The sequence below is a fragment of the Mustelus asterias genome, chromosome 11, assembly GCF_964213995.1.
Source record: "Mustelus asterias chromosome 11, sMusAst1.hap1.1, whole genome shotgun sequence".
Classification (NCBI taxonomy): Eukaryota; Metazoa; Chordata; class Chondrichthyes; order Carcharhiniformes; family Triakidae; genus Mustelus; species Mustelus asterias.
This window is the reverse complement of record NC_135811.1, coordinates 89651968-89679514: the sequence shown is the minus strand read 5'-3', so window position 1 is coordinate 89679514 and position 27547 is coordinate 89651968. Positions and strand designations below refer to the sequence as shown.

At 39.9% G+C, this 27547-nt stretch overlaps 1 protein-coding gene across 14 annotated transcripts in view; it reads right to left on the bottom strand.

Annotated features, from left to right (window-relative positions):
- The window catches only part of hdac5 (histone deacetylase 5), a 300915-nt gene that overhangs the window by 75409 nt on the left and 197959 nt on the right, over nucleotides 1–27547 (bottom strand). For all 14 annotated transcript variants that reach the window (XM_078223915.1, XM_078223918.1, XM_078223921.1 and 11 more), the window contains 6 exons: nucleotides 23975–24106; nucleotides 20074–20186; nucleotides 18045–18179; nucleotides 15510–15732; nucleotides 9922–10136; nucleotides 7256–7519 (listed from right to left, as the gene is read on the bottom strand). In XM_078223915.1, the coding sequence (XP_078080041.1) occupies nucleotides 7256–7519; nucleotides 9922–10136; nucleotides 15510–15732; nucleotides 18045–18179; nucleotides 20074–20186; nucleotides 23975–24106 (1082 nt within the window). The remainder of the gene's footprint in view (nucleotides 1–7255; nucleotides 7520–9921; nucleotides 10137–15509; nucleotides 15733–18044; nucleotides 18180–20073; nucleotides 20187–23974; nucleotides 24107–27547) is intronic.

Below are 27547 nucleotides of genomic sequence, written 5' to 3'. Positions count from 1 at the left end.
TTTCCCATGACAAAAGTATTGCTGAAAATCTTCCACAAATTAATTAAACGCCTCTTTCATCTGAATCTGAACTAATGATTCATTATTGAGCTATGCATTTCCAGGTTTTCCCTACAACTGATATTAAACTGACATGTCTACAGCTTGTATGCCAGTCTCAATGTTTAATGCTGCTTTGATTGCTTGTGAATCCTTCCTAAGTGTACAAAAACTGAAAATGTTGTAAAATCTCATCAGGTCTGACAGCATCTGTGGGGAGAGAATAGAGCCAACGTTTCGAGTCTAGGTGACCCTTTGTCAGAGCCAAAGTAGATGTGCCTCTAACTGAGCTGCTCGAGTAAGCTACAACACTGCCATCTACCTGATCAAGTGAAACATTGCAAAGATACGTTCTGTCCACAAAATTCAGGGTAAACTAAAGCTGGGCAATTATCATGCCATCGGTCTACTCTCATTCATAAGCAAATTGGTGGAATGTGTCATCCAGCTATGCTTTCAAACTATACTTCCTCACCAACAGCCTGATCACAAGCCGATTTTGGGTTCCGCCAGGATCACTCTGCTGTAGACCTCATTACAGCCTTAATCTAAACATGGACAAAAGAGCCGAATTCTAGAGGTGGGGTGGCATCAAGCAGACGAAAGGTCATCCAGACTCAAAACATTGGCTCTAATCTCTCCCCCCAAATGCTGTCAGACCTGCTGAGGTTTTCCAGCATTTTCTGTTTTTGTTTCAGATTCCAGCATCCACAATATTTTGCTTTTATCTTCTTAAGTGAAGTTATTTTCAAAAATGTCAGCTGAATTCCTAAAAATATATGTGGTCCTTCATTTAAAACTCAGGAATACAGGGCCAGATTCTCCGACCTCACCCGCCACTGGGATTCTCCTGTCCCCTTGCAGTGAATGAAGATTTGGCTGAGCGCCAAATTCTCCATTCCAGATTCACTGTTCTCGCAGGCAGCAGTGGCAGGGTGTGAACTCCTGGAGAATTCTGGCCATAATTTTTGGATTAGATTCTCTCTATCCTTCAAAACCAACTGTAAATTCAACTGCCCCTGGAGATCAAATCTCCAATCCTTCCTATGCAGCATTGGCGGAATGTTTTCTCTGTAATTATGCCTTCAAATATTATTATACTGAATTAATTTTCATAATTAAGAGCAAAATAACTGAAGTCAATATTTTCTTTTAATTAAAACTTCAACAATTTTGCATGAGCAATCTAAAACATGATAACATAAAATGGCAGTGCACATGGTGTTCGTAAATGCAGTGGCATAACAACATACTTTGTTGAGGCTTTGGAGAAAGTACAGAGGAGGTTTACCAGGATGTTGCCTGGTATGGAGGGGCTTAGTTATGAGGAGAGATTGGGTAAACTGGGGTTGTTCTCCCTGGAAAGACGGAGGATGAGGGGAGACTTAATAGAGGTGTATAAAATTATGAAAGGCATAGATAGGGTGAACGGTGGGAAGCTTTTCCCCAGGTCGGTGGTGACGTTCACGAGGGGGTCATAGGTTCAAGGTGAAGGGGGGGGGGAGGTTTAACACGGATATCAGAAGGACATATTTTACACAGAGGGTGGTGGGGGCCTGGAATGCGCTGCCAGGCAACGTGGTGGAGGCGGACACACTGGGAACGTTTAAGACTTATCTAGATAGCCATATGAACGGAGTGGGAATGGAGGGATACAAAAGAATGGTCTAGTTGGACCAGGGAGCGGCGTGGGCTTGGAGAGCTGAAGGGCCTGTTTCTGTGCTGTATTGTTCTTTGTTTATACTGCGCTAGGGTTCCAGTACAATTTGCTTTATATAGAATTCTGACTTGCACCTGCACCTCAACACATCAAGAGTACCCAATCTCACCAGTGCTAATATGGGGCATATGCACATTTCTGCAGAGGGAGTGAAAAAAGTTACACAATCTAATCATCCAGGGCTACTTTAACATAGCTGCAAGTGATTGCAGTACTGATACGGACGCAAGCAGATAGGGATGGGCAACAAATGCTGGCCTTACCATTAGCACACCCATGAAAGAATGTAAAAAAAACATAGGTGTCTCAGTTCACCTCCTTGGCTGTGGAAAGTGCATGATGCACGGATCAAATAGAGAACTCACATTTACAGAATCCTTACAGTTCAGAAGGAGGCCATTTGGCCCATCGAGTCTGAGTCCATTGCACTGACTCTCCAACAGAGCATCCTACTCAGGCCCTATCTCCATAACCCCATGTATTTACCCCACTAATCCCCCTAACCCACACATCTTGGGACACTAAGTGGCGATTTTTTAAACATGGCCAATCAACCTAACCTTCACATCTTTGGACTGGAGGAGGAAACTGGAGCACCCGGAAGAAACCCACGCAGACGTGGGGAGAATGTGCAAACTCCACACAGACAGTCACCCAAGGCTGGAATTGAACCCAGGTCCCTGATGCTGTGAGGCAGCAGTGCTGGTTACTGTGCCATATACTACGTGCATATTTACATTTATAAAGTACACCTCACATCCTCAGAATGTTTTAAAACCTTTACAGCCTACTACTTTTGAAACATAATCAGTCATCTGTGGACAAACATAGCAGGTCATCTGCATGCATCATCTTCCAACAAACTAAAATGAAATGAATGATGAGTTAATCTGCTTTGCTGTTGCTGGACAATTCCTGGCCAGGACACTGGGGAAAACCTACTCTGCTTCTTTAATACATTCCATGAGATTCATTATGTCCACTTTGACAGGCTGTTCAGACCCCTTGATTCAGTTTCATTCATAAAAAAAACCCAACAACTCCAATGAAACATGCCTTCAGTGCTGCACTGAAAAGTCAGCTGAAGTTTTAAGTTCAAGTTATGGAGAGGAGTTTGAATCTACAACCTTGAGTCAAGAAGCTTGAGTGATGCCTGCAGACTATAGAAATAGACTCGCAATTCTCCACATGAGCCTTCCCCGACTTTCATTCATTTCACTTTACCCACATATCCTACTAGTCCTTTTCTTTCATATCTTAGTGAACTTGCCATTAAATGGTTACATAATAGGTTATAATAAAACTTAAAATTATACCCATGCAACTAGACATGCCAAATAAAAATAAAAATACTTTCACACATACAAAATCAAGAGCAAATGAGTTTTTAGCCTGCACAAAAACAATTCTAGAACTTGTAATGCCATATCTACATGAACTCTGCCTGGAAGTTTTATAATGTACTGCGTATTGCAAAATCAATGGTAGTTACTGATGTTGCCCAGTGATATCACCACATCATCAACTCCAAGAATCCTACTTTTGTCACACAATTGTGCATGTCACAATCAGGTGAAGAGGGGTAGAATGGTTCCCTTTTTTTCCATTCGTGTTTGACCACAATAGGTTTTTTAAAAAAAAAGTGAACAAGTGTGATCATAAAAGAACAAATCCGACAGGTTTTCTTGAGTTTAATGAAAAAAAGATTAGCTTTATTATACTTAAACCAACCTAAGTATAATAATAAAGAATACTCTGACTCTTACACACACATACACACTCGAAGTTCACACATGCACACCTATAGATTACAGAGTGAGGAAGGATAGATTTGTCAGCTTAAAGTCCAGAGAAATAAAAGAGGTATACAGTTTGGCGACTCAGCTGGTTTCAGGCCGAATTTGGTGGTCTTGCAACTTTCATTTGGTGGTCTTGATGCTTCTGATTTAAAGATGCAAACATCTCATTCGCTGTTCTCCTGGAGACAAATTCTCCTGGGTTGAATTCATTTAAGAAGTCTCAGCTTGTAGCAGAACCCTGGATCAGCAACCAGGGTTCGAAGCTTGCAATGTGGATTGGAGGGAAGAAGGATCCCACTCGGGTCATCTCTTGCCAGCATCTTAGGTGCTTGTTCTCTTACTGTAGAGAAAGCAGAAGTTTAAATACACAAGGGGTGGGCCTGTCACTTGACCATCACCCTGCGATTCAAACATGATCTTGACAAGTGTATTTGCCCTTTCAACTTCTTCAGTTTATGTCGGGGAGTCCTTGTTCTCAGCCAATGTCCAACCGTTCAAGTGATTGGGTTTAGTGTATTCCCATTGTAGCTTGATGAGTTCAAATCTAGGAACCCCCTTTTGAATAATCCTGGTGATTGCCATGATGCCTCGATAATGGGGGCAAGATTTGTGGCTCACTTGTATTCTCCTGAGGCCATTGTCCTTGATGGGTCTTTGCAGACATGGCGTCCCATTTGAGTGGATTGGAGTGTGGAAGGTTCAGTGGTGTGAATTGGATATCTAGCTATGTTGCATGTTCAAATCACACTTTGTCTGTGTTTTAAGAAGTCTGTTTGTAAAAGTTCGGTTTGGTTTTCCAGCCGTCGAATTAAAATCATTATTTGTAATAAAGCATGTTTCGTGACATGCATCAAAATGGCTTCAGAACAGACATTTCCAACTCACCAAGATCCAATTCTTAAGCGTTTACCACGTCAAGGCACTGGAGAAGGTGCGTAAAAGATTTACTGGAATGACACCAGAACTGACGGGTTATATTCATCAGTGAAGAATAACAGGCTGGGGACTCTTTATTTCTAAAATAGAGATTATGGAAATATTTAACAGGGTAAACATAAAGAACATGTTTCCACTTGAGGGCAAGACCAGAACTGGAGGCCATAAGTATAAGCTTTTAAATAACCCAACAGGGAATTCAGAAGAAACTTCTTTAACAAAAAGACTTACGTTTATATAGCACCACAGTTGCATTAAATTTGGGAACTCCTTCGGAAGATGAGAAGGTTTTCGAGAGAGTGCAGAAAAGATTTGTGAGAATGGTTTTAAGGGCGAGGAAAGGGTGAAGATAGATTGGAGAAGGGTAGACTGAATGGCGGAGCAGGTTCGAAGGGCTGAATGACCTATCCCTGTTCCTATTTCTATGCAAGTTGTGTCTGTTTTCCTTGGCAAAAAGAAAGCTGAGAGGAGACTTGGGAGAGGTGTTCAAAATCATGAGGGATCCGGACAGAGTTGATAGAGGGAAACTGTTCCCACTTGTAAAGGGATCGAAAACAAGAGGGCACAGATTTAGAATAATTGACAAAAGAAGCTAAAGTTATGTGAGGATAAACTTTTTCACGCAATGAGTGTTTAAGGTCTGGAATGCAGTGCCTGAGAGCATAGTTCCATTGAAGCATTCAGAAGGGCATTAGCTGCTATCTGAAAAGAAAGCACGTGCAAGGTTACTGGGAGAAGGTAGGACAATGGCACTACGAGAATTGCTTATTCGGAGAGCTTGTGCAGGCACAACGGGCCGAATAGCTCCTGCAGTGTAACAATTCTAACCACTGAATGTCTTGAAGCACTTGACAGCCAATGAAGCACGTTTGCAGCGTAATCACTTTTGTAATCTAGGAATCACCCTAGGAGTGGTGCGAATATGGGACACACTAGTACAGGATGTAGTTGAGGCAAATAACATTGGTGCATTCAAAGGGAATCTAGATAAAGACATGAGGGAGAAAGGGATAAAAGGATTCATTGCTGGGGTTAAACAAACAGGGTGGGTGGAGGTTTGTGTGGTGCATAAACACCATAACGAATTAAAGATATTTTGATGCTATAATAAATTGTAAAGTTTGGCTCAATGGATAGATCAAGGCCCATTATGGGTTGGGCTGCCGTAGAGTAAATGACACCATTTCATAACTTTCTGAAAAGTGGTTTGTCTTATTTGCATTTTTCATAATAGTAAGAGAATTTGAATGTACTTTACAAAATATTATTACCCAATGGCCCCAATAATAAACATAACAAACCTGGGGGGCAGCACGGTTGCACACTGGTTAGCACTGCTGCCTCACAGCGCCAGAGACCCGGGTTTGATTCCCAGCTTGGGTCACTGTCTGTGCGGAGTTTTCACATTCTCCCCATGTCTGCATGGGTTTCCTCCGGGTGCTCCGGTTTCCTCCTACAGTCCGAAAGACTTGCTGGTTAGATGCATTGGCCATGCTGAATTCTCCCTCAGTGTACCCGGACAGGCGCCAGAGTGTGGTGACGCGGGGATTTTCACAGTAACATCACTGCAGTGTTAACGTTTAAAGTTTATTTAAAGTTTATTCTATTTATTAGTGTCACTAGTAGGCTTACATTAATGTAAGCCTACATGTGACACTAATAAATAAACTTCAAACTTAAATTAGATTTAACCCTGGATTTATTCCAATACTGAAGCTACTGATGCTAGTAGCCCTAAAATGTTAGGAAATCCTTGCATATTTAAGGGCTAAATTAGTATATTTTTATAAAATGGCGGAAATTGTCTTCTATAACATTCTCAAGCGCAACTACAATTTATGAAGCTAAAGGATATTTCTAAAAAATGCCTATATGCTATATGAAATAAAAATAACTATTACACAAGTTTCTCTTCTGGTACAGGTTGGTAATTTTCTTGAAATTGCAAAAAAGAATTCCTTCTTATTATACTTCCTGTGTCACTGTGTCCCATTTAGAGGATTAGCAGGCACATTGCTCACAATATCTCAAGGCATTCTGTGACTCACACAGCTTTAATGCCTTCCTGTGAGTTCCATTTGGTACCTGCTGTTGGCTTTGCTGTGTTAGGAAGTTTACCAGTTAATAAAACCTTTACCTATTCTTAGCACAGTCTTTGACGATACTTGTATGTAGGAAGGAAATGCTATCAATCTTAAGTTTACAGTAAATGAAAACATGTAGTTACAACAGAAGGCAAAATAAATAGATCTTCATCACTACTTTTAAATTTACACTTTTTCGCTGCACATACGATCAAATGCTAGCAGATTTATGATTGCACAGATTCTAAGTCAAGCCTACTGTTTTTAATGTTCTGCACTTGGGAACTTATCATTTTAAAATAAAATAGCTGACAAGCAAGGAAAACGCTGCACCACTCACGCACTTTAGTACAAATTGGCTTTTCATTCAACCCTTTCAGTAGATTTATCAACAAAGTATTAAAGTCACAAAGAACGTGGGAGACAAGGAAACACAATTCTACTTGGTGATTTTTAAAATGAACTGTTCATCAAATTAGATTGATATTTGAGTGGGAATGTCGTCTTGGACAGTTTTAAAAATTTCACCCCCACATGGGCAATAAAATAATTTCATATACTACAGCAAGAAACAACCTAAAGACAAATGGAAAATACAAGTGGGTAGCCTGTCATTAGCTGAGGCTGTTGCTGTCACAGTAGATACGAGGTAGAAGCTAATAAACACTTGGAATTACCTGATTGAAATGCAAAAGCTGTTCGTCAGCTTCTTTCTGGTCTTCCAACTGATCTTCCTCCTCACTATCTGGTGGCTCATCCTTCACCTGCATTGCATCCTGTTCCAAACTTTCGTTTGTTGCATCACTCCCTCCGGAATTGATACTGCTACTCCTCGGAGGTGCCTGATCCTCCTGCATATCCTGTTGCTCACACAATTCTTCTTCAGTCTCTTCTGGGTGACTTGGAGGCTGCCGAGGTGATTCACTTGACTTGGAAAGCATCTGTGACAAACGTTCACGGGCATAATCAGAGCTACTAACACACCCAATTGCAAATTAGAGCATAGCTAAAGATTATATTCATTTATGTAAAGAAGAATAAGAGGAATTGAATACAAGTATTCAGAGTGATGAACAAAAGAAATTAGTGAAAATTAGTTTACGCTAATTAGCAAATTGTTAATGACGTGGACATAAATTCAGGGATTAGTCTTAAAAGTACAAAATGGAGATTAAAAGTTTATTTTCATGGAAGGAATCATTAAGTTTAACACAATTTCCACGAAGTAGCTATTGAAGCTGAATCAATCACAAGTGAATTAGACAGGGGAAGAAAAATATAAAAGGGTATTAAGAGCAGGCAAAAGTGATTAGGAGTGATAGCATTTGAATGAAGCTCAAGAGATGAAAACCATCCTTGTGTGCTGAAGATTCTCCGGCCAATGATATTCTGCATGCCATTCATCATTGCCTTCATGTATTGAAGATTTCTTTTGAAGTTTATTTATTAATGTCACAAGTGGGCTTACATTAACACCGCAATGAAGTTACTGTGAAAATCCCCTAGTCTGCACACTCCAGCACCTGTTCGGCTACACTGAGGGAGAATTTAGCATGGCCAATGCACCCAAACCAGTACGTCTTTCAGGCTATGGGAGGGAACTGGAGCACCCGGAGGAAAGTCATGCAGACATAGGGAGAACGTGCAGACTCCGCACCGACAGTGACCCAAGCCAGTAAGCGAACCTGGATTCTGGCGCTGTGAGGCAGTAGTGCTAACCACTGTGTCACTGTGCCACCCAGGGCATTTTCTGACCAATTTTGTTTCTATCCACAACTTCTACTTCGGAATTTAACAGGATTCTCTTTAATTTACTCAATTCAATTCCAGAACTTGAACACCTAACAGTGGCTGGCACTTCTAATTCAATACTCTTGGAATGTCATATTGGCAGAGTTACCATCTTTTGTATAGGGCATTAAACTAAGGTCCTATCTGTCAATTTAGATGGATTTAAAAGATCCCACTGCAATCAAAGGGTTGGGATCTCGTGGCTAACATTCTTTCCTCAAAAAAGTATACCCAAGACAGATTCAACTGTCATTGATCAAGCCGGTGTGTGGAACTTCACAACGTGCAAATTGGCTGCTGTGCTTTCCCACAACTCAACAAGTATATTCCATAAATAATTATTTAGTTGTAAAGTGCTTAAGGATATGTTTTGCTCCCACCATCTCCCAACCCCCCAAAAATTTGCAGTGCTATCGGGAAAAGGCAGAGGAGTGGGACTAATGGAATAGCTCTTTCAAAGAGCTGGTAAAGGTACAAATGGACTGAATTCCTCCTTTTGCCTATATTGTTTATAATCTCGAAGAGACTGTAGAAATGCAAGGTGATTCATCTTACTGGATGATTATTACAAAAATATATATACTTTTAAATCTTGTCATGCCATCGTACAACATAGAACATTACAGCGCAGTACAGGCCCTTCGGCCCTCGATGTTGCGCCGACCAGTGAAACCAATCTAAAGCCCATCTAACCTACTCTATTCCAATATCATCCATACGTTTATCCAATGACCATTTAAATGCCCTTAATGTTGGTGAGAGTACTACTGCTGCAGGCAGGGCATTCCACGCCTTTACTACTCTGAGTAAAGAACCTACCTCTAACATCTGTCCTATATCTATCACCCCTCAATTTAAAGCTATGTCCCCTCGTGCTAGCTATCACCATCCGAGGAAAAAGGCTCTCACTATCCACCCTATCTAATCCTCTGATCATCTTGTATGCCTCTATTAAGTCACCTCTTAACCTTCTTCCCTCTAACGAAAACAACCTCAAGTCCCTCAGCCTTTCCTCATAAGACCTTCCCACCATACCAGGCAACATCCTAGTAAATCTCCTCTGCACCCTTTCCAATGCTTCCACATCCTTCCTGTAATGCAGCGACCAGAACTGTACGCAATACCCCAAGTGCGGCTGCACCAGAGTTTTGAACAGCTGCATCATGATCTCCTGGCTCCGAAACTCAATCCCTCTACCAATAAAAGCTAACACTCCGTACGCCTTCTTAACAACCCTATCAACCTGGGTGCCAACTTTCAGGGATCTATGCACATGAACACCGAGATCGCTCTGTTCATCCACACTACCAAGTATCTTACCATTAGCCCAGTACTTTGTAATCCTGTTACTCCTTCCAAAGTGAATCACCTCACACTTTTCCGCATTGCAGATCCTGCAAGGCTCTCGTATCATAGCAATATTATGGTAAAGCAGTCAAACAATTGCCTAACAAACAAGATCCATATTGAAAATTGTGTGGTTTATTTGTACATTGCAGATGTATAACAGGGAAGTTCTGACCTTGCAGCATTAATCTGTTGTTTCTCTTACCTTAAGTTGGATTTGTTGTTGGTACTGTTTCTGTTTCTCCAAAAACTGCTGGTGCTGTTGCTGCATTACCAGCTGCTGTAAGGCTTGTGGACTCTGGGGTAAAGGAGCTGATTGGGTCCGACTTAGTGGGCGGTGCCGAGGCAACTTATTCACTGTTCGAAGACTGGTGGAAACTCTTTCACCTGTCACCAATGGCGATTGCGCATGGAGTGGCACTAAGTTAAGTCACAGAAATATCATTGTTACTCTTTTACAATAATGTTTGCACATTTGAACATTTTCCATGACCTATGCTGCAATATTCCACGTACTGATAGATGAAGTCATGTGAAGTTGACAGCTTCACTTCTGACTTTAGAAACAGAACCAGTCATGAGCAGCATTTTAAAATTGGTAAAGCAGTACCATAAAACATGAACAGCTCCTACAGATTGAAGGGTAGTGAAAGGTTTAATAATCACACAAGTTTAAAAATCACATCAACTGTATGATGTATCTCAGTCACACAGCGAAAGCTATGTGCAAACCACAGATCTTGATTAAAGCAGACCTAGATAAGAATCAAGGGCCATTTAATTGAACGATGTGCAGCCCTTGTTTGTCCATTAGAACAAGGAACAATGGAAAGGGAGGTTGATATACCATTGGTCAGAGATATAGCTATCATTACTTAATGATATAACATGCACAAGTTATAATTGAACACTATATCCTATGTATGCATGATGTAACCTTAATCAATAACTGTGACTGGATAGCAATAACTCCTATACTTGGATTGGTATATGCTAATTACATGTAATTGAATTTGAAACTATAATTGCTTGTGTATTTCTGAATGCAACACACTGATTGGTCTTAAAGATTTAGTCAGGGTCCTGTAGCTACAGTAACAAATCATCTTAAACCACCCTGTGGCTTTGTTTGGCTACTTGAGGAGATCAACAGTTTTAAATACAACAAGAAAAACATTGTGACAGCCCCGTAACAGGTAGCTAATGTAATCCCACTATTTAAAAGGGAGTTAGAGAGAAAACAGGGAATTACAGACCAGTCAGCTTGACGTCGGTGGTGGGGAAAACTCTAGAGTTCATTATAAAGGTTTTAATAACAAAGCACTTGGAAAACAGTGACAGGATCGGACAGAGTCAGTATGGATTTACAAACGGGAAATCATGCTTAACAAATCTACTGAAATTCTTTGAGATGTAACTAGTGGATTTGATGAAGGGGAGCCAGTGGATGTGGTTGAATTGAACTGTCAGTAAACTTTTGACAAGGTCCCATGTAAGAGTTAGTGTGTAAAATTATATCAATGTCTAAAACTTAAAGCGCATGGGATTGGGAATAGTGTATTGAGATGGATAGTAAACTAGCCGGCAGACAGGAGACAAAGAGTAGGAATAAACAGGTCTTTTTGGCAGCATGGTGGCACAGTAGTTAGCATTGCTGCCTCACAGCGCTAAGTGGCAGGCAGTGACCAGTGGGTTATCGCAGAGAACAACAGTGCTATGACTCCAGCAGTCACAATATATATTAATGATTTTGAATCATAGCATCCCTACAGTGCAGCAAGAGACCATTTGGCCCATCATGTCTGCACTTCTGACAGAGGATCCCACCCAGGCCCTTTCTTGTAATCCCACGTATTTACCTTACTAATCCCCCTAACCAACAAATATTGGGACACTAAGGAGCAATTTAGCGTGGCCAATCCATCTAACCTGCACATCTTTGCACTGTGGGAGGAAACCAGAGTACCTGGAGGAAACCCATGCGAAACACGGGGCGAATGTGGAAACTCTACACAGTCACCCCAGGCCAGAATTGAACCCAGGTCCCTGGCGCTGTGATGCAGCAGTGCTAACCACTGATTTAAATGAGGAAACTAAATGTAATATCTCCAAATTTGCAGATGACACAAAGCTGGGTGGGAGGGTGAGTTGTGAGGATACAGAGATGCTTTGGTACAATTTGGACAGGTTGAGTGAATGGGTAAATGCATGGAAGAACCAGTATAAGGTGGATAAATGTGAAGTTGTCCACATCGGTAGAAAAAAAAAGGATGGAAGTTTATTATCCGAATGACTATAGATTAACAGAAGGGAATGTGCAACGAGACCTGGGTGACCTTGTACACCTACTGCTGAAACTAAACATGCAGGTGCAGCAGGTGGTGAATGAGACAAATGGTTTGTTGGTCTTCATAGTGAAAGAGTCAGGCATCTTGCTGCATTTATATAGGGCCTTGGTGAAACCACACTTGGAATATTGTGTGCAGTTTTGGTCATTCTTGCTATGGAGGGAGGGTAGCGAAGGTTTACGATATTGATTCCTGGGATGGCGGGACTAATTTATGAGGAGAGATCAAATCTCTAGGATTATATTCGTTGGAGTTTAGAAAAATTAGAGGGGGGCGGGGTGAGGAAGATCTCATAGAAACTTAAATTCTAACAGGACTAGTCAGGATAGATGCAAGAAGGATGCTCCCCATGGTGGGGATGTCACAGTGTCAGGATACAGGGTAAACTATTTAGGACTAAGAGGAAGAGAAATTTCTCCACCCAGAGAGTGGTGAGCCTGTGGAATTAGCGACCACAGAAAGCAGTTGAGGCCAAAACATTGTATGTTTTCAAGGAATTAGATATAGCTCTTGGGGCTAAAGGAATTAAAGGATATATGGGAAAAGCAAGAACAGGATACTGAGTTGGATGATCAGCCATGATCATAACTAAGAAAGGCAAATGGCCTGTGTGGCACAGCAAATGTGAACCTGAATGTAGGATCAAGCAATGTGCCAATGCTCTGCATCTCCTAATGCGCCAATGCTCTGCATCTCCTGATTAGCTTTAAGGAGGCAGCCTGTGAGTGTGATCGGGCCATGTCAGAGGGTCAAGTTGATCTTGTTTTTCCCACAATATGTTGTAGTATTTATGGGTTCACCCAAGTCTTTATTGGAACAGCATTTGGTCAAAGTGGCAACTCTTGTAAATCCGTGGAGAAAGCAGAACTGGATGTCATCTTCAGGCTTCCAAATGGCATGACAAAAGCATAGCATATAAATGGTGACGAGAGGGATACCAAGGATGAATCTATAGAATATACGAGGGGTGACTCATGTGAACAAAGGAGGAGAAGCCAATGAAGGAACCGGCCAGGGTGGAGCCAGGGGAGAGCTTTGAAAGTGTTCATTGTTGCCTTGAAGGAAGTAGGGATAATAGCTAGAAAAGTTACTTGTGACCATGAAGCCAAGTGGATTTTATATTTTACTCGTTCATGTGATGTGAGCATCACTTGCAAGGTTAACTTTTGCTGCTAATTGCCTTTTGAGAAGGTGGCGGTCAGCCACTTACTTGAATCACTTCTGTTCATGTGGTGTAGGGACTCCCACAATTATGTTAAGAAGTGAGTTCCAGATTGAGCTGCAGAGGGGATGGTAAAGGCAGGTACAGTAACAGCATTTAAAAGACATTTGGACAGGTACATGGATGGGAAGGTTTTAGAGGGATATGGGCCAAATGTAGGCAAGTGGGACTAGTTCAATTTAGGAAACTTGGTCTGCATGGACGAGTTGGGCCGAAGGGCCTGTTTCTGTGCTGTATAGCTCTATGTCTCTATGACGTATGATGGAGCAGGATCAAAGGGTCGAATGGCCTACTCCTGATCCTATTTTCTATGTTTGTGTTATAAATCATGCTGTTTATGATTTATAATTTTGTTAAATATTAAAAGAAATATCTGAATGTTGCTCCCTCTTTCAGCAAGTGTAACAGCATAAATTAAAGTCTGAGTTAACAAACTGTTCTTACATTACTTAAAAGGACAATACTTCTCTCAGTAAAGCTGAATTAATTAGTAGAGAAAGGGAAACCTAAACTACGTTTATTTTTTCATAGGCCTATAATTTGCACACAATTCTAAAGCCCACAGAGATATTACATTTGATTAAAGTTCAACATGATAGATGAACACTTGATAAGGTATCAGGTGTGGTAGCTCAGTTGCATGTTTGATGAATGTATTTAATTTCAAATATATGGCCATTGCTGTTGATTGAACCTTTTTTACATTGAGATAGAAATTTTAAAAAACATATGGGATTATTTACCTACGTGAGATTCATGCAATAATTTTGGACTTCCAAGTACAAGTGACATGTTTTCCATTTGCATGTATTATTTCATTAAGAAAATTGCCCTTTCTTGCATGTTCCATTAACAAGGCATAATATTTATATTATTACGAGTTTATTTAGCAGCGCTGTGTCATAGAAATCATTAGCTGATTGTCCTTTTATAGAAATCATTGAGTCACAGGCTCAAAAGTTTTGCTTTAGAATTGTCAATTAATTTAACTACACGACCAGGGGTGGCACAGTAGTGAGCACTGCTGCCGCACAGCGCCAGGGACCCGGGTTCGATTCCCGGCTTGGGTCACTGTCTGTGTGGAATCTGCACGTTCTCCCCATGACCGTGTGCTCCAGTTTCCTCCCACAGTCTGAAAGACGTGCTGGTTAGGTGCATTGGCCATGCCAAATTCTCCTTCAGTGTACCCGAACAGGTGCTGGAATGTGGCGACTGGGGGATTTTCACAGTAACTTCATTGCAGTGTTAACGTAAGCCTACTTGTGACTAATAAATAAACTTACATTTCCTCACTAGCTCACAATATTTATTCAATGGATTGCTTGTACTTCCTTTTGTTAATTTAGTAATAGAATAGTCACTTCAGATTTTCACTGTACCTAGGATTACAGTGGAAGTCAATTAGAATTCAGTTTATAAAAGTGGTAGAGTGTTATCTGAGCTACCACTTTAAAAGTCCTCACAGAGGAAAAAAATCAAATTTATGGCCAAAAACAGAACTGAGATTCCAGTTGTTGACTCAGCAATAAAATGTCTTCCAGAATTAAAGATCGAATGTGACTAAAATAATTGAATGATCTTTCAACAGAAACTTGAGCTGAAATGTTTACTCTGCTTCTCTCCACAGGCCTGTTGAGTATTTACAAAAGTTCTTGTTTTTATTTCGGCTTGCCAGCATCCGCAGAATTTTGCTTTTGCAATGGAGAGATTTGAAGTAGTTCATGACATTTTTGTATTTTGAGAGTCACTTCTGTGACTCTTTGCATAAAATGGGCTGCTTGTTGAGCCAAGGCAAAGTGAGTTTAATGCTTTATCACTTTGGATAGGTTTTCAAAATGGCAGGTGCTCACTTCAACACAGATGGGACAGAAATATCAGTGGGGCTAATAAATATGCAAATGAAAGTAAAGTACAGGACTTATCTACTTATGAGGCAGTTCATTAATAAATACACAGGAAAGTTATTATATCACATTCTCCTGTGAAATTAATACTTCATCCCACAGTTTCTGAGAGTATTCTGCATTGATTGCCCTATCGGTATCTGGAGTCATACCTTAAAAATATTATGGTTCACAAAAGAATTATAAACATTATAAACTGCACACATGGCAGTTATAAACTTAACAACCATCATCAACTTGGGACTTTGTCTCTCTCGGATTTTTGTTTTGCCACACATTTTCTAAATACATTCTGAAGACTTCAGTAAAAACTATTCACCAGCTATCAAAGCATTTTGCTGTCGAGCTTGTTCCAGTAGCAGCACATGTTGGAGAAGGGAGGGGTGGCTGTGAGTGTTGGCTTCTCCTTCAATTGCCGTTGTGGACAAGCCAGATGGTATTGAGGTTGTACTCACAAACTTCCCTGTTAAGGCACCACCCTGACGCAAAGACTGAATAGCTTGTCTTTCTGCTTCTTGTTGGGTTGACATCTTTTGTGAGGCCTATAAATGGGGGAAAGAAGGTACAATTAACCAAACAAAATCAAATTAAATTCTGTAACAGGACGTGTGTTTTTTTCCCATTCCACCCATTAACACAATTTTACTCAGAAATGCTTTATAGGTTGCATTGTTTCCAGACTTAAGTTTATGGCAGGCAGAAAAGAATGAAGAAAAAAAGAAAAGAAGAATAAAGACCAAAATAAGGACTGTAGAAGAAATAAAATAGGAAAACTACGACAGAACATTTTTATATTGGTGTAGCCTAGTTGACAATTAAGAATATCCGGACCATCTGTCAATAAGAAAACTGCATAGTGGAGAGATAGCATGAAAGTCTATCATCAAAAAAATAAGCCTACATATGCACCTTATCCAAATTTCATAGGGTTAAGTTATAAAATATCAGGATATGAGGCAGCTACCCCTGTACTTAATGTATCTTCTTTCTTATCCCTGACATTATAAGAAACATTGAACGTTCTAAATTGTGACAATAGTCTCAAAAAAACATTTTCAATTAAAAGGCCAAGATAATGGGCCTTTATTATTAAGGAAGTAATCGCAGCACATTTGGAAAATCATAATCCAATCAAGCACGTCAGCATGGCTTCATGAAAGGGAAATCATATCTGACTAATTTATTAGAGTTTTTTGAGGAAGTCTTAACCAGAGTGGACAGAGGAAACCAGATGCATTGTATTTGGACTTCCAGAAAGCATTCAACAAGGTACCTCACAAAAGGCTAAGAGCCCAAGTTTTGGAGGTAGTATATGGGAATGGATAGAGAATTGGCTATTGGGAAGAAACCAGCAAGTGGGGATAAGGGTTTTTTCCGGTTGGCAACCTGTAACCAGTGAGGCTCAATAGGGATCAGTGCTGGGACCGCAAATGTTTACAATATATGTTCATGGCTTGGAGGAAGGAAGCAGACGACACAAAAATCGGTGGAAAGGCAAGTTGCAAGAGGGTTACAAACATTTACAAAGAAATATTGATCGGTTAAGTCAGTGGGCAAAAAGTTGGCAAATGGAGTATTTATAATGTGAAGTTCATTTTGGAAGGAAGAACAAAAGAATAGCGTATTATTCAGATGGTGAAAAACTTAAGAAAGCTGCAATACAGGCGGACTTGAGGGTACTTGTGCACGAAACACAGAAAGCTAACACACAGGTGCAGCATGTAATCAAGGCAGCTAATGGAATGTTGGCCCTTATTTCAAGGGGATTGCAGTAAGGGGGGTGCTGCAACTGTACAAGGTACGAGACCACATCTAGAGTACTGTTACCAGTTTTGGTCCCCTTATATTATTTCACTGGAGGCAGTTCAGAGAAGATTCACTAGGATGATCCTCGTTATGGAGGAATTGTCTTATGAAGAAAGATTAAGCTGGTTGGGACTCTACTCACTGGAATTTAGATCTCATTGAAACATATAGGATTCTTAAGGAGCTTGACAGGTTAAATGCTGAGAGAATATTTCACTTCATAAGAGAGCCTAGGAACAGAGGGCAGTCTTAGAATAAAGGGGTACCAATTTAAGACAGAGGTGAGGAGGAATTTCTTCTCTGAAGGTGGAGACACTTTGGAACTCCTTGCCACAGAGAGCTGTGGGGGCAGAGTCCTGTGTACATTTAAGATGTGGAGATGCCGGCGTTGGACTGGGGTAAACACAGTAAGATGTCTAGTGGATTTGGCTACCAAATAAACCTGTTGGACTTTAACCTGGTGTTGTGAGACTTCTTACTATATTTAAGGCCGAGAGATAGACTTTTGATCAGTAAAGGAATCAAGGGTTAGAGGGAAAGGACAGGAAAGTGAACGTGAGGAATGTTGGATCAGCCATGATCCTATTGAATGACGGGGCAAGCTCGAGGGGCTGAATGGCCTACTCCTGTTCCTATTTCTTATGGTCTTACAAAGACAAGTACCTCCAAACGCCATGTAATTTAATGCACTGGTTTATTGGAAAGTAAATACAGCTTGCAATTTGACTAACTTTTTTGACAATTACTTAAGTGGGGTATTGTTACATTGGTTTAAGGCTCTTGGTACTGGTTTATTCTGTGCATAGTCACACAATCACAAAATACCACAGAAACACAAAGTAGCGAAGCCAGCTTTTCCTGGTCTCATTTACCACAAAGATCTAATGCTCTTGGTGTTTGCTGTTGCTCAAAGAGAATTTTTAATAATAAATTAAGGTCTGACAGCATTATTTTGATTGAAAATTACAACTAGAAGTGAACTAAAGGGGATAATCTTTAATTAACCCAACGAGATGAAGGATTCAACACAATAAAATTGTCTACTTACATTGATCTGTGCATTGGATGCTGCGACTGTAGCTGGGAGCCCCAGGGAAATGTTAGGCAGTGAGGGGGACGTGTAGAGGCTGAGCTGACTTGCTGACCCATCAGAGTTCACTGCTTTGTGATGTGGGTGCATATGCTGTGGATAAAAAAAAGGTTCCTTGAGATTCTGTTTATTGATGAACTAACTTGACCCAGATACCAATGAACATCAGAACCAACAATTAAAGTATATTGAGCTGCATGAGGTATTCTTATTGCCAAGTCAGAGAATGCACAGTACTAAAGATGCTATCTGTTGCAATCATTGGAAAACTCGAGTGTAGAGCTAAGCTTTACTTCACGGGAAAGTTTAAGTTTATTTAAAGGACCTGATACTACTTTTTATATAAATCAGCGATACACATTACAGTAGAAGACAGAATATTATGATTGTGCTCTGGGAAGAAGTAGACTTTCTGAACTTTGACCAAAAAGATTCAGACTAAAATATGCTGTAAACATGCTGTATAAACAATACACTAGCCCTTGGAACAACTCTCCACTTGATACTAAGGGAGAAGAGTAGCTGGTAGTGCCCAGCTGCAGAATACAAGACAGCCTAAGACTATTGCTTTATCATATTTTCACATCAAGGCAGCTTTTGCAGAACTTTAGAACAACTATTGTTATGCTTACACACACCTAGGTTGCAGTTCAGCTTTCATCGATCCAGTGTCCCTTTTCAAGAAGCAACAAAGCCAGCTTTCACAAGATTTTGACAAGACCTCTAGATATTTTGTTCTAATTCAGTACTTAATCCCCTGCAGCAATGAAACCTTCATAAACACTTAATAATGACAAGCCATGGCACAAAATCGTTTTTCTTGATATCAGAATGAGTCATCCTTAGTCAGAATGCATGATGGCATGCCTGACATTTCAGAAAGCTTCCTTCATTTTCTAAATGTTTGCTCTCTACAGTAGTTTCAAGGTTAAATTATTTGTAAACAGTCCAAAATAATTGAGCTGAACATTGTAACAGTTCAGTGTAATAGATATAGGTGGTAAGCTGGGGGCAAATGAAATATGCTTATTTGACCGTGATATAATTTATTACTTGGTACTTCAATTGCCAAAACATTAAGTATGAACACAACTAGTAACACAACCACAACGCAAAAAAAATTGATCATAAATCAGAAAATGTGTATCTGAAATTTAGATTGTGTACTTGGTAGGAGAGAGCAGCATTGAAAAACTGTTTAATTTTTATTCCAAGTTATACCATATTCAAGATCACAATTACTCATGTAACATTTCATTTAGGGACAATAATCCATGGCAAATTAAACATAAATTCTGCTGCATTTTTGCTTTATTTTGTAACATTTTCTCGAAATATATGACCCTACAAATTAAACTTTAAGAGTGACTGATATGTCACATGAACATTCAATAGATGACTCTGGGAAGTGGATTAGCATGCTGCCAAATGCAGCCCAGGCAACCTCTGCAAAATGGGTTTGGCCATTCTCAACTTAGTTTCTACTGGACACTATCCCAAAGCATACAGCTCACTGCAAACTGAAAATATATACTGGTGCAACGAGTAATGGTATTCTACGGCTGGGGTTGATGTAGATTGGCGAGACAGAATAGAGTTTTAGTTTTAAAACAATTGCTCATAGTAGAAACTGAACATCTTCAAAACTATTTTAAAAAACATAGTTGATAAAATCAGAATAAATCCGAAGCTTGTTGCCGCATAATCCAGAATATTTGCTATTTTTTACTGTTATCTTCAAGGTTTTAATGAACCTTAACGTGACTCTTACAGCTCTTACCATCTTCCAATCCTGAAAGCAGACTTTCAACAGATTCTTTTCAACTGGAGCACTTATAATGATATAACTTAATTAATGTGAACACTTAATGCTAATACTAAAAACTTAACGCCTGCAGACTTTACAGCGAGAGCTTAAATAAAAGCTAGTTATGACATGTTTGGAAATAACTAGTTTCAAGATTTAAAGGTAGGCACAAGCTATTACCTCAGCATGAATATTGGGTACAGAACCGGTTGTTCCGTTCTCTGCAGGAATATTGTTTGAACTGTTCGGAGAGCTAGGGCCAGACCCAGGAGCACTGTTACATACTGAGGAAACTGAAACAATCAAAACAAAGAAACTAGCATCAAGGAAATAGCAGCCTCATCACACTCTAGCTATATGTTCAAGACCAAAAAAGCACAGGTTAAAACCCACTACAAAAACATGCAATATTTGGACGGTAAATCAAGGGGCAGCTCACCATTTTTCAATTTAGGAAGGTGCATAACTTTGACTGACTCACTGGCCAGGCTTTTCCATTCGTGCAATTGCCAGCGAGCAACTCTCCAACCATTTACACTAATGGGTGGAAAATGAAAGGCTAGCAAGTGGAGGTAGAAAATCCTATATACAATGACGATATTATTGATGACAACCATTGTGGATGCCATAACTACTTTTTCTTGGTTTTATTTAATATAAGAATTACATTATAAAGTGGCACTGGAACAGATATATCTTTCGCAAGGTGAACTTTCTAGGGTGGTCAATAATTTAAAGCAGCAAAGTTTTCAGAGCATGCTATTCAAACTCTAGAACCTGTCTGAAAACCCATTATGGAACACAGAATATTCTGGTGGGGTAGCCCGACTTGCATGTCATTTTCAGTTTAATAAAAGGAACAGTTTTAAAAGAATTTGTCTGGACCCACTTGAATTTTATTGTCATTATAATAGTCCGTGTAGGAATTTCCTCTTTATGAGGTTACTCTATTCACATTAATTATGAGAATTATGGCTCCAATACAAATTGTGGCAGTAGAGGTTTCAAATTATTCTGATTATTACCCTAGAGCTGTCCAACTTGGGAAGCAATATTATAGACGGAGAATGCAGATTTCTCAGATATGGCACAGTTTGAGGTCAGGCAGCTTTGCAGTGTCTTGTCAGTTTAGCCGGAAGTTGCATCTGCAATACTTGGAATGGTACTGCTCCAGAATCAACAGTGATGCAACTGGAGCAACAAGGGGTGAGCCTTGCTCAAGGATATCTATATTATCAATATAATTCATGCTTTGCAAATAAAAGTCCAAGACATTCCAGCAATTGCTGTTCTTCTGCAAAGAGGGTAAGTACTTAGACCAAAAATATTTTCCTTTCTTGTAAGATGTCAATGATACTTAGCATATAACATGGGGAGGCGGTGGTGTAATGGTACCATCACTGGACTAGTGTCCTGGGGATGCAGGATAATGCTCCCACCATGGCAAACGGTGAAATCGGAATTCAATAAATATCTGGAATTAAAAGTCTAATGATGACAATAAAACCATTGTCGTTTGTTGTAAAAATCCATTAGTAATGCCCTTTAGGGAAGGAAATCTGCCATCTCTATCTGGTGCAGATCCACAGCAATGTGGTTGACTCTTAAATGTGCTCCGAAATGGCCTATCAAGCCACTCAGTTCAAGAACAAATAGCGTTATTGCCCAGCCAATGGCACCCACATCCCATGAACGAACAGAAAAAAAAATCGAATCAAGTACCTTTGGGCTGATCATAGCTGATCCTAGCTTCAACTCAGACACATATTCTGATCGTCCAAGATCAGTCCCAACGGTGCTGATCAAACTTTGGATAGGTTTTGGGCTGGGTGACGGAAGCTTCATAATAGAGAAATTGATGTGCAAGTAATGGCAAACTGCGTCCAGAATTTTGCAACCCTGATACCAGTGCAGCCCTGATTATAATAGCATCCTGATATAATGAACATCCATAGCTGCTCGGGACTGAGTCGTGAGTAGAAATTTAAAAGCCCAAAGATTGACTTAGCAAAGTTACAGCTACTTCTACCCTGATTTACTTAGTGCTCTGCCTCCATAGACTATAATGAGCCTTTGTACTAATTACTCTCCTGCTCTTTTTGTTTGTGCAGCTCCAATTGGAAATCCCCAAATCAACATTTTGAAGGAAGAGGCGAAAGACTAATGGAAGAATCAGTTAAGCCAAGCTGCTAGTCCTGTGCCCATCTGCTGGCATTTGCAACTGCACACAGAGATGCATATATATCACTTTGGCAATCAATGCCCTGGATGCTCAGTTTCCAATGGAGGCTGTGATGGCAGATCTGATGGTAGTATGAAATGTGAATGTCAGACTAACCATCTGGCAAATAGATCATTCATGTTTCCAGTGGTCTAGCATGAAAAAGGTACCATCAGTCAGCAAAACTAAATTGGTCTCCATGTGCCAACCATTATCTGGAAACATTGCCATATCCACCTGTTATTGATCATGGGGAAATATCTTGCCCCGAGTCTGGGTCAGAAGGGAACCAGATGCAGAGGAGAGGTATCTGCTGCAAGGCCATATACTGATAACCTACAACGGAAGACTGGCACAGCCAATAACACAAGCCACCTATAGTTTTAAGGGATACTGCAGTTCTAATCTATGGGGTTAGCATGATAAAGTGACAAGGGTAACTCTTTTCAAAATCAGCTCATAGAGCACTATCTCTATTCAATGGCTCGAGGGAAGGTCAAGCTCCCCTTGAAGTTTGAGGGAGGGGAGATTTTCCAAAGATAATAAAAGAATATAATCTCCTATTCTGCCACTTCTATTTGAACGTCTGCATCTTTTTGAATTTTGTTAGCTTTTAATGTACATTTCCACCATTTATGTGGTCCCTACTACACCTGTATGATTCCGCACCTATAGCTGAGAGTAATTATGCCACAGATCAACACTGAATTATTTAGGTTTAGAAAATTACCATTCTAGTGAAATCGGAATTTGTTGTTAACCAATTAGAACGGACTTACATGGCCTGATTTAAAAATGTATCCGGGAAGCTCAGGACTGTATGTGTACCGGATACGATATTTTCAGGATTTTGGGTCCTGGGTTGAGGGGAATAAGGTAATTTAAAGCTGGGCTGATTTCTCCGCCGAGCTGAATGCAGCTAAAAAAGGGAAAAGGCTTCTGCCTTTAATCCAAGACCCAAAGATCAGTGGATCAGAGCGCACCATGACCTTGATATAATGGAGAGCAATGCCTGATGGGGATTGTAACTTACACGGCAGGACCCGGTCTTTGGGTCCTTCGGGATTTTGGGCTGCCGGATGAGGAGGCCGGGACCATATATACATACAGAAAAAATGGAACTAAATCTAAAAATGATAAGCTTAAAATCTGAACTTTAATACACAGATGCAGCACAATACAACAATGAAAATACTATGCACCAAGCATTATTTTAATGGACCAAATATACACCACAGCAGATTTGAACTCATCATTTAATTAATTGTTCGAATAAAATGTCTGGATGCAATAGGTTTTGGAGCTGTTAAAAGAATGTTGGAACTTTCATAGCATTAAAAAAATCCATCATTTAGTTCCATTAAAGAATTGACTCTCCATCTTTAGTATCAAATTCTCAGCAAGTTTGTCCAGTGTGTGGATGAGCCATATAAAGAAGGAATGTCCCAGATTTGTTCTTGCCATCCTTGGATGAAATCCAATGGAATAAATCATCCTGATTACCATACCAGATTGCTATCCAGTGAATTCAAGAAATGCTAAAATAGAGTGCTTCTATTAATATCAGTTAAGTTCAGAATTGGGTTTGTCTTTGATGCATGACGGTAAACAGCCTGGTGGCACTCATCTGCAGGACCCGTCTGTGAATAGTGGCACCTGCGGAACTATGCTCCAGCAGGTAGTTAGCATTTTAACAGGGGGGAAATTGGTAAAGTTTTAAAAATAGCAAGCGTGCAACAAATTGAATACCACAGATCCGTATCCACAAAAATCACTACCAGCTAGGGTTTCTTTAAGTTTTAGGTTATAAATGGTTCTGATGCGATGCACCACACACAGTGTTTGATTCTACAACCTTACCTGTGATTTCTATAGCTCTCTTCTTGAATGTGCTAATTATTGTGCCATCTTTCCTCCTCAATAACGGGCTGCTTCTCCTCTCAGCCACTTTCTGTTTTAATCTGGAACGTACCTTCAAATTGGGTTCGGAAGCTGCATATATTATTTGAAGAAAAATGATTTTAGCTTTGAGAATTTTTTTGCCTTGAATACCAAGCACCAACATGTATTGGGACAAAGAAAGGATGAAGGCTCACTGAATTATCTTTCATGGAATGACACCAGATTATAAACCCAAAATTCTGCTTTCATCAAGAGTTACAAACTTTGCTGGCACTTTTAATGGTCAATACAAATTTATATAAATACAGTTAATGACTATTTTGGCACTTATAGCGTATGGCCAAAGTTGTTTTAAGTCTGTAGGTCAACTAATATCCACTCCCTGACATCAACTGCAACACCTTCGCAAACCTACAATTATCTTTACCCACTATTAGGTTGGACCCAATATTGAAAAACACAAACTACAAAGTACTGACGTGTCATTTTCATGAATACCATGTTATTCACACTGATGCAAGACTGAAAACAAACACAAGAATCACTCAAAACAACAATGCACAGGGGAAAAACCTATTCTCCAGTGTCAGCATCATGGGTTTCTCAGCAATGAATTAAAGAAGTAGTGAAATTTTGAACTGCATACTTGTTTACATCTTGCCTTTCTGCTCCTTTTAATTATAAAGCGTCGCCACATAAATATATGAAGGCAATTTTAAAACTTGAAGAGTATTACATAGTGTAGCCAAAATAATCCCTAAACCTTATCCATGATGAAGAAATATATATTTTACAGTTCTAAATGCACATGAATAGGAATACTTAGCAACAAATAATACATTCTGTGTTATATGAAACAAAATTAAATTAAGCACACAGTAAATAACTACCGCTTTTATTACTGCTTATGTTCACAAATTGTGAGTTCCACTGTATTGTGAGAAAATAAATGCTCAACAAATTGCATTTAAGTAGTACTTGGACATGCACTTCAAGTGTTACAATCGATCAGGTGACAGATCAAGAGCAGAAAAGTGAGGTGAGGCTGGATTGCTCTTTCCCAACTGGAATAGACATAATGGACCGAATGATCTCCTCCCATGCAATAAATTTCCATAAGTCTCACTCATTTATGTTAATTAGCCCTTTGTATAAATAAATGTATTAGATTCAAATTTCTTTCTACTTTCCATTCACCTTTTCAATTATCTTTTCCAGAATTCTGCATGCCATGCATCAATCCTCTGTTGATAAATAATAGTGTGATGTGCTTCTAAACTTTGTTTATACTGCTCTCAAGACTACTCCTTGGAGATGTGCAAAATACTTGCTCTCCCCAACTTGAAATTAATATTTTTCTCATCTTCCTTCTTTTTGCTTTCCACACCACCCCTGAGTGGCAGGTTTAGAATTACAAATTCACCACATGGTAAAGGCAAACATAAACAGCCAGAAGTACTGAGTGGATGATTCATCTCACATCAACCTGAGGCACCCCATCACAAAATGCCAATCTTCAGTCAATACAGTTCACTCCAAGAAATGATCACATCGGACACAGTGAAGGCTATGGGCCTCAACAACAGCCCAGCTTTAGTGTGGAAGTCTTGGGCTTCAGGTTATTCAATATTTTTAAGGCTGATTTAAATAGATTCTTGAATGATAAGGGAAAGAAAGGTTATAGGGGTAGAAAGGAAAGTGGAGTTGGCGCCACAATCAAATCAGCCATGATTTTATCAAATGGCGGAGCAGACTTGAGGGGCCAAATGGCCTACTCCTGTTCTTAATTCATATGTTCGTATGTAGAATAAACCACGCCATAAGTCCGTGGGGGCAGCATGGTGGAACAGTGGTTAGCACTGCTGCCTCACAGCACTAGGGACTGGGTTTGATTCCCGGTTTGGGTCACTATCTGTGTTTGCAGGTTCTCTCCAAGTCTGCGTGGGTTTCCTCCGGGTGCTCTGGTTTCCTCCCACAGTCTGAAAGACGCAGTGGCTAGGTATATTGACCCGAACAGGCGCCAGAATGTGGCGACCAGGGGAATTTCACAGTAACTTCATTGCAGTGTTAATGTAAGCCTTACTTGTGACTAATAAATAAACTTTTAAGTCAACCTGTTCCAAACAGCTACAACATTGGCATCTACCTAACAAAATTGAAATTATATCCTGCCCACAAAAAGCAAGGCAAATCCTATTTAGCCACGAACCATCTCAGCAACTTATTCTCAATCATCCACAGAGACAATGGGGTAGTGGACAATGGGGTAGTGGCACTTACTTATCAATAATCCAATTGCAGATACTCAGTTTGAGTTTCACCTAGAACTGGGGGAAACCAAATTCAACACCATCCCCACCCACGTCTGTTCAATTTTTGATAACCACACAAAATGTTAGCCAGTATGCTATAGTTCATAAGGATCCTGGTTTAAACTGAACTGACAAACAAATATGGACCCAAACTGATTCAACATTCTATAAACCATTATGGTTCTTGAACTTAAGTGGGGTCTGGGAGGGCAAGGGTAGGGGAAATAATAGGGTTGTTGTTTGTGATGGGAAGTTTGCTAGGGTTACATCATAGAGATATGGAGATGCACAAATGTTCAAAAATGTTCCTTGATCACCTTTGGGAATAGAAGTGTTAATGCAAAAACTTTTTCTTAAGCTATTAAAGAGATGGGATGCCATTCATTAATGGACTGACTGGGCTCAATGCCTATTTTTCCTTCTAGCATTACCTTCTTAAATATGCTGGCCTCATGGTTATACTATTGGGCTATCAATCCATAGGTTCTAAGTTCTAACATTACCATGTCAAGTTGTGAGGTTGAATCCAAATAATTCTGGCAATTTATGGACTTGCATCAGAAAAATTACCATGAAAATCACCAGGATTGTGAGAAAACCCAACTGTTGTACTCATGCACTTGAGGGAAGGGGCCAAAAACCCTACTCATCCAATTAGTACACGACTCCAGTCCCACACTAAATTCCTGTCACATAATGCTGTCAGTCTAAGCAGGATTACACAATACAATGCTTCTCGGTGTTGCCCAATCCCTAAAACATACAATAAAATATCAGCATTGATACAATATGTATTTTTAAAAAGTTGTCTGACTTTGTTGACCTCCCCAATAGTGTCAGACATGCTTTCTCAATCATGGTAGTTTCTTAATGTTGCTGAAACAAAATAAGTTACCCTTTAACACAAAATACCACTGCAAACCAATACAAACAGCAGTGGGATAATGAGATTAAAACTGGGCCCAATGTTCCTTCTGCTAACTATTACTTCTTAATCACTAAATCGTCTGCACCAGTAATTCAATGCTCAACATTGATTAGATTCTTAGAAAACGGTCTTTCTCATCTGATTGGTGCTGACAGAAGATCAATTCAAGCTCGTAGGACTACAGAGATTCCGATTAGGTGTGAAAAGTAGGTAATCTTTTCACCTTGTTTACATGTTAACTGCATTTTGAGCATACATCATTTTGAGATGGGTTCTGGAATACCAGGTGAG